We start from the raw sequence: 15,446 nt of genomic DNA, 5'->3' as shown, positions 1-15,446 counted from the left end.
TTACTACCCAGAAGAGACAGAGGTGCGTGGCTAAAAGCTTCGTTCTGCAGTTACGTAACCATGCGATGGGCATCGACGCATGTTGGGATGCACGAAATGGAGATAAGCAGAGGGTAGATTAGTGGGAGGACAACGGATTTTAGATTCAGAAGGCAGAGTAAAAAGCCATGGATTTGGCGAATGCTTGGGTGCTTTCTACAAGGACCCCACCCTGGCCATGGTGGTGCAACCCAGTCTTTAAGGTAGTCATTACCGAGCATTTGAAATTGACAGACTACCTATCCCATACAAGTCTTTTCCATATTCCTTTTATCCTTGGATTTTTAAGTTGAAACAACTTCAAATGAGAGTAACAGTGAACTACATAGTCATGAAATTATCATTTGTATCACCAGGACTCTTTATCTGATCATATATGACATATTCAGCATGATTTGGTGACCATATTTTAAATTTGAGACCTCATGAGCTGCTCCCTAACACTTTGGCAGACCATCAAAAGAGAAATATTTAGTTCATAAACAAACTGCACGTAGATTATTATACCACAAAAAAAAAAAAAAACATTTATTTGTGAACTTTGGATATCTGTTTGTCAACCTTATCACTTCTAAAAGGCATTGTTGTGAAAGAGCACCATGCCTGAGAACCGGGAAAAACAATTCCATTTTATGTATGTTGTGGGTTTACTGTTTGATGGGATGGGATCAGCTGCCCCATAAATACACAAGCAGGAGCATTCATCATCATAGTGCCAGACAACTATTGTCAGAACTAGTGTCGGATAACTCTTACCATTTTTCCACCAACAAAACTCGTACAACAATGAACAATCATAAATTTCATAGTTTCATCACTATTTATTGGCCATCGGATGCTCTAATTTGCAGTTTGTAAAGCCAATGTTTGGACCCCCAAAAAAAGGCTAAAATTGCAATGATCATCATGAAACAAGCCTGGCACCCACCCTATCAAGCTTCTTTACTGCCTTTACCGCCTTCAAATTCCCCACTCTCCAAAACGCCTCCACCATGCTCTCCGCAATCCTCTTCCCCATCTCCTCACTATCTATGACCGCCACTGCCGTTGGCCCTGCCCCGCTAATCGTACAACCGAACGCTCCGGCCTCAATGGCCGCCTTCTTCACCGCTTCCATGCCGGGAATCAATGGCGCCCGCCTCGGCTCCACAATCTTATCCGCCGACAAAGCTTTTCCCAATCCCACCAAGTCCCCCTGCAAGACCGAAGCCACCAGCGCCCCGGCCTGGCTACAATTCCAAACGTGGTGCGCCATCCCAATCTCACCAGGCAAAGCCGCCCGCATTTTCTTCGTGGGTGCCTCGAAATCCGGGCTCACGAGAACAAAGAAGAGATCTTTTTCGGCCGGGAAGTTGAGTCTCATAAGCTCCAGTGGCTCGTAGTTGCGGACCAGAACGAAGCCGCCCATGATCGCCGGGGCCACGTTGTCCGCGTGGTAACCCGATACCTTCTCCTCCGACTTCAACCCAGCTAGGACGAGCTCTTCGGGTCCGAGTCTCCCGCCGAAGATCTCGTTGACTGCTACAGCGGAGGCGGCAGCGCTGGCGGCGCTGGAGCCTAGGCCGCTGCCCAATGGCAGGCCTTTCTCAAGGGAGAGGGAAAGACCGACTGATCGGATGCCGAGCATCTTCATGACCTCGATGGCAGCAATGCCGGCGCAGTTCCAGTTAGGATTCTTGCTGAGCTTAGAGGAGGCGTCACCGAAGACGTGGGAAATGGAGATCTGTCCCGGGTGGACGTTGGGGTCGACAGAGATTGACACGAAGTCTCCGAGGCCATCCACGGCGCAGCCGAGGAAGTCGAAACCGGGTCCTAGGTTAGCGACGGTAGCCGGTGCGAAAGCCTTGACGGAGACCAATATCGGTTCGGGTTCCCGTATTTGGGTTGTGAAGGGCAGAGAGAAGTTGCAGCGTAAAGACGGGGATTTGGAGGCGGAGGAGAAAGTGGTCGAAGGTCGAACACAGATGGGCTTCACCGGAGGCTGGTAGCAAATGGCCATTGCACGTGTCACGGGAGGGAGAGAGAGATTACGTAAGGGTTTCACAGGTAGGTAGGTAGGTAGAGGAGAGCTAAGAAAATGGCACAGTTAGGTAGGTAGTGGAGAGCTGAGAAAAAAACCTTGGCTTGGCTGCGTCAAAGGATATGGGATACAGGCTGATATGGGCCGAGTTTTATTATTATTTAGGCCCAAAATCACCTGGCCTTTATTACCAACTTTTTTCTTTTTTTAGATTTTATAAAAATAAATTAATAAATAGAAGTAAGTATTAAATTTTCTTTATAATAAAAAAAAATACAATCTGATATTTTACGTCAATTTACATATTTTTTAAAAGGTAAAAACTAGTTTGTCCACTCTATTTGACCGTTTAGAAAAAATAAAATTATTTTACTTTTTACTTAATGGTTAAAGAAAGTTATTTTAAATGTATTGATATATATTTTTATTTTTTAAAATTATTTAAATATATGAAAAAAATATGAATAGAAAAATAAAAAAAAAAGGTTACAAAAAGAAATTGTCGATCAATTAGAGCGGGCTACTCTGAGCGGCATAGTAGTCTGACTTTTTTGAAAAATTTTATACATCACATCACTATCTCACTTTCATCTAATAAAAAATTGTCTAATAGTAAAAAATATGTCACATTTTATATAATGAAATAAAAGTAAAATGATAGTATGATGTATAATATTACTCTATTTCTTTTTATACCTCTAAGGGATCTCAAGACACATGGTACATTGATTAACAACTCCTTTATTAAGATAAAGGTTTAATTCACAAAAAGATGCTATAAAAATAAAATTATAAAAAATATGAAGATTACACCATCCTACCGTTTTACTGTGTAAGATATGACATTTATTACCATTAGGTGATAAAGAAAATAAAACATCACTATTTTTTCATCATTGTAAAAAAACTCATTAAAATAATAATGATCATAGATTCATACACTCGTATATTTCAAATGCCTTTGTATATCAGCCATCAATTAGTTAAAACAGCTACCGTAAAACAAAATTAGTTAAAACAAGATCTCAACATGCACACTTCATTAACAGTTCTTATCAAGCCGGTGCTACCAAAGTGCAAGTTCTTGAAAGCCATGTCTCAATTCTCGTGCATCTCGCGTCTTTCCCAAGAAGCCTCAATTTCCCTAGAAGAATTCCTGAATTCATTTTCATTTCCATTCCCATAACTATTTGAGGACATATCCTTTCGTTTTCTTTTTGACTTGCTCTTCCACACTTCTTCCTTCTCGTCTGCAAATGACAAAAATGTCTGGAGGCGTGCAGAACGTGAGCTGCTAACACTAGAACGAGGATCAGAGTCTTCAGGGACGTGCCGGGCAAACTGACGCATCATCGAGCAAAAGTAGACTATCAGAGCAAGACAACACGCTATCCCACAGATGAGAAATAGCCCCAGGAAGCTTTGTAGTTCAAACTTATCTGCCACAGGATCGGTTGCCTGGGAAGCACATGCCTTTCTCGACAACCACTTGTCATGGATCCTCTGAAGCTCACCGTTCTCTGATAGACCGAGTATGGCAGTAGACATGTCAACCGCTAATGGAGAGTCTCTTGGAAATGCCTACGAAAAAAATAATAAGAAGAAAACACGAGATGCTGAGAAAATTCCCATGCAGGAGTTTTTAGTGCTCCATTTCTACTGGTTTATGGTTGTTTAAAGGAAGATTGACTATGCTTAAGAAGAAATCAACTTGAGCAAAGATGCATTCCAATGCCAATGAACATGAGTTTTTCAGTTCTCTATTTACTATTTTCCAAAGCAACAACACCCAGGGGGAGGATATGGTCAACCTTTAATAGAAAAAAGTCTTTTCTTACGCCCAAAATGAATCAATGATCATTCATTTATTTCAATTGAAGAGAAGAATGCCACCAGGTCTTGGTGTAAATACTTCAATCGCTAACTAAGTTGTCATATATATGTTTTTTTTATAGGTTCACAGTTCGCATTCTTCCGATCTAATTATTACACGAATATGGTTGTCCTCCTTAATTACTATGCATAAATATTCTGCATAATTTTTATTTTACTTTTATTTGTTAATATCTTCTATGCTTTTAAATTCACTTCTGTTATAACTGACCTGCACAACCATCAAGCTGCAAGCATTTAGAATCCAGCAAAAACAATTTTCCAAGTTTCTATCAAGGCCATGTAAATTTGAAGATAACAAACCAACTTGATCAAACAGGTGTGGAAATGAAAACACTAACCAAAATTCAGATATACTCACAAATCCCCACCCGCTTTTGGTGAATTTTTGGCCTCTAACTGAGAATCTGCAGTGGTCTGATAGGAAGAGTTCCATATATGGCTGTTCATCAACCACAGCAGCAACAGTTCCTCTCTCGAGGGCAACGGCACATTCTTCTGGTGAGCCAAGAGCAACTAGTCTAGATTTTGGGATGTTGAGCTCATCAGTCAAATAATTTTGAGCAAAAGATCCTACTTGGAATCCTATAGGTTCATTGCTAGTCACCAAGGTATCAATTCCTGTGACGGGAGAGGAAAGCTGTTGAGCTGTGAGGATTGATGTTAGGCTTGCAGTATAACTTGAGTTGATTATGAGAACCACAAAAAGCCAGATGATAAGCACAAAGCGACCAAGTGTACTCACTGTATTTTCTCCTGACAATGTGAAGAAATCCAGAATTGGCATTATTGGCTAAGCTACCATCAAAACCAGGAAAAGATACATCATAGAATGTCAAGATGGAGAGACTTACTATGTGCAAAAAACATAGTAGAGAAGCTAAACCTGCAAAGAGAAGGAAAATGAAGGTAGAGAGGAGTTACAGAAATAAACAGTGGGAAAGTTACAAGTTGAACAGTAAAAGATGCAAGACAACTTATGCGATTCTTCAACTGGATGAATCATGAAAACACAATCCAAAATTCACCATGGTCTGAAATATTATGAAGACACAGAATCCCGAGTAAAAAATCCAGTCCAGTCCAGCCCTCCCCCCCCCCCAAAAAAAAAAGGGCAATGTCCAAAGTTCAACTCGCATGCTCTAGCTGAAAATCATGTATGTTCATGCATAATTCACAAAACAATGAGTCATATAACTTAGCAGAACAATGAAAAAAGCTCGCCATTTCAAGAAACCCTCCTATGAATGCTGCCGATTGCCGATTGGTAGAGACATGATGATAAGCATTTAAAAAGACAATCTCATGTAAACGTCCAGTGTATTTGGCTATGCCTAGTATTATGAATAAAACTTCTTGATTCCCTATCAAAAAGGAAGACTAAGAAGGGTGGGGCTACAGGAAATAGGAGGGAAAGGGCTGTGGATGATATACGTCTGCAGGACTAAGAAGGTTGTTGAGAAAATTTGAATCCTATTCCATCCCTTCTAAGATCTGCCGGTATCATTCATGTAAGCTAGGCTAGTTTCGTTTATTTGTTTTTCATATTTAACAGAAGTCAAATGCTGGTTTTTCCTTCAAATAAGAAAGTCAATTGTGGATTTACGTACACAAAAAACTACAAGTCATATCTCTACTGTACTAAGCTAAGCACTCACCACATAATTGTGACTAGCTGTTTCTTGGGAGGCCCACGGAATTCATCATTTATTCTATGTTCAAGAATCCACACAACAGTTCCAACAATAAGGAAAAAAGCTGCTGTGACAGCCCACATCCATGGAGTAAATGGTCTTAGGAATGCCCAAGCTCTTGAAAACTTTTTGACTGGGGCTACCACAACTAGTCCTGACTCTATATAGGGCTGAGTAAAATCCACATTCTTTGTTCTGCTTGTGATGATTGCAATGTCACCAACAGCTGCGTCAAAAACCTACAAAGAAAGTTTACAAGATCAGATGGAGCAATACACTCAAAATTTTATCCCTAAGAAAAAATTTAGAACATTTTCTCAATAAATTATACTAACATTTGCTGCGACCATATTTACAAGCTCATTGTAGTTTGGATTCTTATGACCATCTCCAAACGGAATGAAGATGTGTGGAACTGCATAAGGAAGCAAGTTTATGGCGGCAAGGAATACATCCATGCAATATCCTTGAACTTTATTAGTACCATTTACTGATGATAGCAAAACAAAGTTACGGTAACTAACTCGGTTTGGAACTCCAATTCTCAATTGCCTTCCGTTGTTTGGAAAAACCCACCCACGAGGCTTCTTTGTTGTTCCCCCAGGCCATACCACACTGTCTAATTGCTGGCTTGAACTTGACCGGTTGGGTGGTCTGGCATAAAGTGTCTCCGGGGTCACAACAGATAACCCAGAATAGTTAGACCAGTATCCAATCTGCCTATAACCATTTTCAATCATGTTAAGGATATCATATGCAGGACGAAAAGGAGATCTGTCAGAATTGAATTGAATAGGTCCTGTCAAACCTGTCATATTGGTCTGCAATATGTTGTTAAGCAATTGCTTCCCCCCATCAAAAATGCTTAATGCACCAAGATTCAGAGCCCCTCCCCTCATTTGACTTAAATGTGTACTGTTGGAGAATGACATGTTACCTCCCTGATCAAAAAACAACTTTATTGCACGAGCAAGCATCCAAACAGTATCATAGGCATATAGACCATAAGGGTTTAACCCGATAGAACCATTACTCAGCTTGTGCCACTGTGAAATAAATGACCTTTTACTTTCTGAATCAGGTGTGTATGGACGAAGTGTCAGAACTCCTTGGATAGAGTTTGCAGTTTTTGAAGAAAGTGGTGAAGTTGAATCCAAAACAGTGGATAGCCAAGTGGTTGCTATCCAAACATACCCAGTCTCCATCATCCCAAGATTCTGGGCCTCATCAAAAACCAAGAGACCTGTCTTGGCGAAGGTATGTAGAACAATTACTCTAGCTTCCATCATTCGAACTTTCACTAGTTGATCCTTAACCTCACTTCGTGTTGCTTTGGGGTCAGGGGGAAGTGCTGCTTTATAAGAAATTTTGCAGCGTCTTTCTGCAAGTTTATCACCTAAAGCAATAACACCATTTCGGCTCTGATCATCGTCACTAAAAATTGCAACAACCTCTCCCCAACCAAAGTAACTAATCATATCCACAATCGCAGTCATCTGGAATTGATCATTGGGCGCTGTTTGAATGAAGTAAGGGTATTGCAGGGGCGAGAGGGTAGGGTCCAGTGCCGTGAATGACAATAATGGGACATGAAGTTCATTTGCAATATGTGAGAGTACATGAGCCATTATAGCATTTTGTGGACCCAGTATAGCTACGGTATCAGTCTCCATGTACTTTAATGCTGTGATCAATGAAGTAATTGGAATTGTGAATGATATCATCCCATCAAGAGGAAGAACGTATAATGAAAAAGAAACAAAACTGAGCAAACCCCATGTAAGAAATAATTAGACCAAACTAGGAAGACGGACAACTAAAATAAGAACAGGCAAGAAGTATTTACGGGGAAAAAAAAAAGAGAAAGAAAGAAAGAAAGAGAAAAGCTTACCTCCCATGATGCCAAGAAATCCACTGAAGTTGGAATCATGCACCTGTATAGACAATTTGCTTCCACCAAGAAAGCGCGGATCGGAATTTACATCATTCTCAGCAGCCTTCATGGCAATCGTCGCTACCTTCCCATTGATAGTGCCAAATGTGAAAATAGCTCCAACTTTTACGACATCAGGTCTCAAAGCCTCCGCTGAGAATGCTCCAGTACAAAGAACGAAAATTGACACATGCCAAACCAGATTCATGGTGATATTAATTGATGAACCTCACCACAGACCGTCCTATATGAAACAGAACAAACATGCCCAATGAAAGTGAACAGAGGAAATACTCGAACAAAACTATCAAAACAGGCCGGATGTCTCCCACATCAGCAATATAAGCAACTCAAGCTAGGACGGTGGGATCGGTAATGACAAGAAAATTAAAGAACACCACCTACGCATCCTTGTCCCAGGCTAGCGATAACTTTAACAAACTCAAAACACAGAGATATTGAAAAGCACTGGGAAATCGAAATTTGGAGGAAGTCCTGAAAGAGAAAAAGAACGACCCATTCTAAGGCCTGACGTACGGGGAACAAAGGTAATCAAATAATTGAATTTACGATTTGCTCGAAAAGCAACAGGCAGACAACAAAGAACATAAAGCACAATTTTGTCTTAATAAAGCAGCAGCTTATATATAAGAAATACCCAGCTCATGCTTAGCGCAAGCAAAGAGAAATTTCAGGTGACTGCAAAAGCTCACACGGAAAACATACTCACCTCAAAACTCAGAGAACAGCAGAAGGGAATCAGAGGTAGAGCTTTGAGGCAAACAACCACCCATTCTAAAAATAAGGAAAAATATATTAATGCAAAGAGCAGGTGCTAAAAAGAGAGCAGCATCTACATATCTATATATGAAAAAACAGAGAGAGAGAGAGAGAGCACTCACAAGAGGAAAACTTGACTTATCAAAAAAAAGAGAAAAACTTGAGTGTCCCCAGAAAGTGAGGAACAAAACCACTTAGATCAGCAACGGGCACCTTTTTCATTATTTAATTATGGCGAGAATACTTCGAGTAAGGGTAAGAGACTAACTTGGTAAGTTGGGTTTCCACCAGTTCAGTCACTGTGGAGGGATACGGACTACACTGTTCAGTCACTCTCTGCGAATGGCACTGTTGAATTCCTTTGGAGATAACGGGAGACAATGCAAACAACTGGAAGTCCACATATGTGGTGGTGCCAAGAATAGAAGCCCGGTACCAGAGAGGCCAGGGAATCACAAGGAGCATGATTCTTTGATGTGGCAATAATTTGGAAAGCAAACAAGGGTAGTTAGTGGTGGTGGTGAACAAGCGATGATGATGTTGAGTGAGGCCACCATGAATGGAGGTTTTTGGGTTTTGTTTTTTCTTAATAGTAATTTTTTCTTTCCTCGTTATCCCTTTCAGCCGTTTGGCTGATCGTAAAGGACATTCGGTGACGAAAGGCGGGTGGTCTTGGGAAAGGATGGAAAACGTGGTACGTCGGTATTATGAAATATCTCTCGGGTACTGTTTATTATTACACACTTATTTCTATATCTATATTTTATAATTAAAAAAAATTATAAATATAAAATGTGAGAACATGATATTATTGGTTGGATCATGGTAAGGCAAGACGTCGTTTCTTTGGATCGTAAGCCTGCTTTTCGTTTTATCTGTTGTTATTTTCAGTGTTTTGAGTATTTTTAATTTTGTTATAAAGTCAAAAATACAATGATTAAATATGAAAATAATTCATGTGATTTGCATTTTAAACCATGAGAGGTGTTAGTTCCAATATGAAAAGCAAACCACATCAACTATTTTAATATTTCAACCCAAATTAGGTAGTATACATTTTGCAAACTCAGATTATGATAGAGTTTTCCATTTACAGTCTAAACTATCATAAGATAAAAATGATGGAGACATAAATATAAATAATAAGATTTATTTATTTTTATAAATTTAAATTTATAAAATAAGTAATGATTTTACACGATATCAAAATAAAAATTTTAATATATTCTATTTATTTAATTAAATATTTTATATATTATGAATAACCTTTTGAGACAATAATTTCAAAAAAACAAACTAAATAAATATTTTGATATCTGTCTCGTTTCATCTCAATTAAAATTAAAAGATAATAAAATATTCATTTGTCATAAAATGCAAGAAATCAATCACTTCCTAGTCATATAAAAGTGTGGGGGCACAAGAGCTAGAAGCCTCCTAGGTTTTAACTCTATATCCCATCCATCCTTCTCTTTATTCGTGGATACAAAGTTAAAAATATAGGGTTTTGATCATTGATGTATGGATTGTCCATAACCATAGGGATCTTGAGGTATATTCTGCATGCATATATTAAACAATATAAACATACAGGCAATGGTACACCACCAACTATATTATAATTTAATTATTATTAAATATTAAAATATTAATATTTTTTATTTAAACAATGTTACGTACAGTTCTCATTTAGAGATTATAATGTAAATCTAGATAATTTTATCTTTAAATTTTTTTAAAATTACAAAAATATATCTTCTAAAATAATATTTTTTTCTCATTTAATAAAGGATCTACACATACAATTTCCGAGTGAGAACTGTAAATAAAATTTCTATACTTGTAATAGTTCAAAATAAATAAAATAATAATTTTTTTATACTAAGTTGTAAACAACTTGTAGCATAGTTGTTCTTATATTATTTTCTTAAACATAATATTCAAATATGTTGTTGTTGAATGCATATCTTAAACACTATAAACATGAATATTTTTAAGCCATTTGGTTTTTTTTTTTTTTTTTTATTGTTGGTCAACATTCTTCATCAAACGAGCAGCCAATTAGAATATAGATAAACTAATACCAACTTTATCTTAAAAAAAAAACTAATACCAACTTTAAATTCTTTTAATGTGAGAATTGCTTTATCATGTGGATAGAGCAGGTGATTTGATGCCCTCACAATCTGTGTCAGATTTATGACAGCTTTGTATTTAATTGGAAATAGATAAGCTTATTTAAAATAAAAATATAAGATATTATTATTATTATTATTATTATTTTTAGAATATATGAGATTAACAAGTAAAGTATCAGAGCAATTAATATTTTATATAAAACTATTAGGTAAACAAGATCTAAAAAAATATCTATTTTGAATATTTTGAGCCGGTTTGGATATAAAAAGTATTTCATCTCATCTCATCATTACAATTTTATTAAATTTTTACATAAAATATAATAAATAATTTAATTTTTTTAAATTTTTAAATAATAATAATAATATTAAAAAATAATATTTTATTTAACTTTTATCTAAACTAACTATCCAAACGAGATATTTATATGCTGCATTTTCATTTCTGTTGTAAGTTGTAACATAAAATTTAGCAGAGACTCTCAGCCAGACTTTTTTCCCCCTACAGTTTTGGGGGGGAGTAATTGCATGGAAGTGGGTCCAAGGAAGCTATTAACTTTAGGATGTTGTTCCAATGGTTTTTGAACATGTCTCGCTGTCCTAAACTTTTGTTTTCATTCGGCTGTTGTGCTTTCGTTTTAACAGAGCATCATGTGCCATATATGGCTAAAACAACCTGAAAGTGAAAATCACATGTAAAAAGTGTTTCTGTTTTGCCACTTTGAGACGAGGCCCAAAAGTTGTTGAAATTAAGAAAAACGCATCCTTAATGCAAGGAAAGCCGACTTCGGCAATTGACTAAGGCCCTAGTGGAAGGAGGCCCAAAACAAAATCTAAGTAGAATTTTAAAAAATATATTCAATTAACAAAATTAATTAACTCAATAAAAGAACATTAAAATATCAAATATATATTATCTTATTATTAGTTTTAAAAGTATTCCAAGTAATAATTATTTCACATACTCTCATTCTAAGAATATATTTCTTTTTTTATTATTATTAGTTTAATATATAATGTGAAAATTATAAATAGTAAAATCTAATTTTCGAGTATTCATAAATTTTGTTGTATAAGCATTTAAAGAGGCAAGGGGTTACTTTTTTTCAAATGTGCAAGTTATTTATAAAATTTTATTGATAATAATGATTATAATTGCTTCTAGGACTCGTTTGGATATTAAGAATATATCATAATATCTATCAATAATAATAAAATAATTTAAATTGAGATATTTTATTAAGTTTTAAGAATGAGAGAGAAAAATTTGAGTTTAAGAATATAAGAGAATACACGAGAACATTTGTGATCCCAAACGGGCTCTAATAGTTTAAAATATGTATTGTAAAAGTAGATTTGATAAAATCCTCTTTAAATAAAAAATCTCTAATAAAGATTAAGTCGGTTATTAGTTGAAAATGTGGTATAAAATCTTAATCAGTAATTTTATTTTACAAAATGAAATGAATTTTTTTAAATAAAAATATAATGTAAACATTAAAAAAAATGATTTAAGTTTACTTTTTAAAATTAAAAAAAAAAAAAAAACCCTCAATCAAAATTTTAACCCTAGAGTTAGGCCCAAAACCTATTAAGCCGGCCTTGGAAATCGTCGTGATTGGCGAGGAACATTAACTAAACTTTTGAGTTTCGTTCTGAATTACTTGAACAAATATTTCGATATCGATATATATTTTGATGTATTATTTTAAGATAAAAATTATATAAACAAATTATATATATAATAATTATATTTTAAAATAAAATCAATATAAATCTTAAAAAGATACCAACCGAATAAATTTAATAATATTTCTCAATAGTCAATACAAATCTTAAACACACGTGTTTATAAAACTCAATAAAATACTAACAAACCTACCATTCCTCCCTCAAGTAAATGCCGCCATTGTGTATAATATTAAGAATGATAATCACAAGGACGTCCTTCTTCTCCATCTACTCATAAAGAAAATATTTTAAAAATATGTAAACAACTCTTTTTTTTATTTTTGAAAATCTCATCTCTTTGATTTATTATATGGAAGATGGAGACCTGTACTGACACATATTGATTAGAAAACATAAAATGGTAGATGGAGAAGTGTACTGAGGCAGGTTTGAGACCTAAGATAAAATATAACATATATGATCTCATTTCATTTAATTTCCTCTTATTCTTAAACATAATTTAAATACAAAATTTTCAAACTAATCATTATAATTTTTTTAAATTTTTAAATAAAAAATAATTCTAACTTTTTTAAAATTTCAAACAAAAATAATAGTATAAAACTATATTCTTACAATATTTTAATTTTATAATATTTTTATTTAACTTTTTTTTTTTCAAAATCTCAAAAATATACAACTCAGACTATCTCATTACATTTACAAATTATCTTACTACTATTTACAAACTCTTCATCTCATATCACTCATCAAACCAACCATGAGTCTACTAACACATTGATATAAGAAAAGAAATTGGTGGGCGTAAATAAGAAGATGAGGAAATTACAGATATGCCATGGGATTCAAAATAATTACAAAGAAACCGTGTGTTAATTTTTGGATCGAAATGGTCATTCTGGTTGAAATATCGAAATCCTACTGGAATGACCCGAAACACATCAAAACAACCGAAATTGAATCCAGTACGAAATAGTCAACCACATTATTTTGATTACTGTTATGGAACAGCAAGTTTCGACCAGAACGAAACGGTTTTCAAAACTTTGACCTTAACTGACAAAACTTGTCTTATCAAAAGTTTAGGCTGATAAGACAAGTCCGGTAAAGATATCTTCATTGGCTGGGCACTATCAACTCCAGTATCGTATCCTTCATTGGTTGGGCACTCAATTACGCCCAAATTATTACGCAGTAGTATAATATAGTTCAAGGTGTCAATCTACATGGAGTCGAAAGAAACACTACAAGATGCAAGCTTAAAGAAAAAGATTAAATGACAATATGACAAGAATATGAAATTTCTACCTAAAGCACACAATTAAAATGAGATTAGGGTACGGATAAAAATGCAAGTAAAGTTTCGGGCTTCCATTAACTGGATCTAATATTCTGACTTTTTCAATCTAATCTACATACATAATTAAGAATTATAGCACCAAATTCCTAATTAGAAGTTATGACATTATATTCTTCTATTTTCTCAAATTTAATTCTACATAATATTCTTCATTTACAAACCACAATTTTCATATATATAAATGAATATCAGATTTAAAGAAGACACTATGTTCACAAACAATAGTGTAGCTCACATCAATTACATGAAAAACAATTGTTTAAGTCACAATTATATATTCATAATCCTATAGCTCAACAAAATCAAACCATAGCAAAATTTAATATAATTGCCTCAAACTTAGAAAAATCTATAAATAGAGAATTCAATCCTAAAATCTTAAACAATAAAACTTAATCTATGAATTGAAATAAAATCAAAATATTTTCACCAATCAATTTATACCCTAAGCTTTACCCAGGATTTAGTTCTCCATAGAAGAACTAAAAAATAAAAATGGTACTTTTCTCTTCTCCAGGACTGTGCCGCCCCTTAAAACTCTCCCCCAATGATATGCTTCTCTCAGGTGTAAAAGAAGCCCTAACGTTTTCCTAATTATCGCATAAAAAATGCCTAACTTTTAGGACTCAGATTGGCAGCCACATACGTACTTCAAGAGTCAGAATTTATACATTCTTATCAGATACGAATTTGTAGCTCTTTAAGATATATTTTCAACGCATCAAGAATCACATCAATCGGAGATGTGAGTGGAAAGTTATGATCAAAATACTAAGGTATATCTAGGCTGTCTCCTAACGCATTTTGGACTTGAACTTCTTGCAGTTTTCTTTTGTGATTTGTTTTTTTTTTGTTTTTTGTTTTTATCCGAATTACTCTCAAACCCACATTATTTGAAGTTATCATTTATTTGATATTTGTAAAGTTATCCCAACGTTGAAGTCTTTTCATGTTGAAGCATTATTGATTTGCTGAAAATTCACACGTCTATCTACATTGAAAGTTAGCCCAGGTTGAAAATAAAAGAGTCTTTATTACTTGAAAGTCTTTCTTAATTCAAAAGTCATGCTTCGTTGAAAACTCTTGGAAATTATTCTAATTCAAAAATTCTTTTGAATTTGACTGAGCTTTAGCTCTTTTTTTTATGGATTCTGAAATTAAACATAAAAATGTGGTTATGAGTATCTCAAAGTAAATAAAGCTAAATTAAAAAATATAAATTAATTCCTATGATTTTTATTCACATTTTAACATTCTAGTCCAATAATTGAGTATTGAAAGTGCACTTTCGTGCACTCATCAACTCCAGTATCTTATCCTCCAGAAAGACTTCACAATGTAAGGCACCTTGAACCTTATAAATACACTCCTAGGTATGCATTGTGATTAAGATCAAATTGATTAAGAGATCATATACTTTCTCTAACTTAACCATTGGAGGTATCCTCGTTGGGTTCACCCAAAGTTGTTTATCTGATTGCAGGTTCATGCATCAACGGTGAATATGTAATTGCAAGGTCTAAAAAAGAGAGCATCAGATGATTTGAAGTATGAAAATATACAGCAAAGTGAAATGGCGCATGGGGTGGAAAAAAGGTCTTTGTGGCATATTAGCTACAAGAAAAGTTCGATGGATGCTTGACAGCAAATCTGGACGGTTCCAAAAACAAAAAGTTAGGGAAGAATTTAACGTTTCGAAGTGGTTAAGTTTCAAGTAGTCAGCAATAACCCTGCCAAAATGATAAGAAAAAATGTAGCATTTTATAATTATAAATTCATTTCCTGAAGACTAGTTGGAGGCCCCTTTTCAAAGTATGTTGGCATTCATCAACACATACAAAACATGATGAATGTGGCTTTATAGAGCTACCACTTCTCCTTCCTAAAACTATCTATC

At 35.0% G+C, this 15,446-nt stretch overlaps 2 protein-coding genes across 11 annotated transcripts; both read right to left on the bottom strand.

Annotated features, from left to right (window-relative positions):
• Window positions 1-818: 818 nt before the first annotated feature.
• Window positions 819-2,327, bottom strand: LOC108997474 (homoserine kinase-like). The gene has a single exon (XM_018973787.2). The coding sequence runs from the start codon at window positions 2,036-2,038 to the stop codon at window positions 944-946; it is 1,095 nt and encodes a 364-aa protein (XP_018829332.1). The 5' UTR covers window positions 2,039-2,327; the 3' UTR covers window positions 819-943.
• Window positions 2,328-2,944: 617 nt separating this feature from the next.
• On the bottom strand, window positions 2,945-8,951 carry LOC108997407 (glutamate receptor 3.2-like). Of its 10 annotated transcripts, none has more exons than XM_035684178.1 (8): window positions 8,482-8,943; window positions 8,310-8,374; window positions 7,538-8,074; window positions 5,982-7,330; window positions 5,611-5,885; window positions 4,807-4,838; window positions 4,314-4,708; window positions 2,945-3,640 (listed from the first exon to the last, which is right to left on the bottom strand). In XM_035684178.1, exons 3-8 carry the CDS (start codon window positions 7,785-7,787, stop codon window positions 3,158-3,160), a joined length of 2,784 nt encoding a protein of 927 aa, XP_035540071.1. In that variant the 5' UTR covers window positions 7,788-8,074; window positions 8,310-8,374; window positions 8,482-8,943; the 3' UTR covers window positions 2,945-3,157. The 10 variants fall into 10 exon arrangements, with proteins under 10 accessions (XP_035540071.1, XP_018829204.1, XP_018829208.1 ...); XM_018973659.2 differs by having other exon boundaries at window positions 7,538-7,823; XM_018973663.2 differs by having other exon boundaries at window positions 8,628-8,943.
• Window positions 8,952-15,446: the final 6,495 nt, after the last annotated feature.

This window comes from Juglans regia, chromosome 13 (assembly GCF_001411555.2).
Source record: "Juglans regia cultivar Chandler chromosome 13, Walnut 2.0, whole genome shotgun sequence".
NCBI classification, from domain to species: Eukaryota; Viridiplantae; Streptophyta; class Magnoliopsida; order Fagales; family Juglandaceae; genus Juglans; species Juglans regia.
Note: the sequence above shows the minus strand (reverse complement) of the source record. Positions and strands in the feature narration are given on the sequence as shown.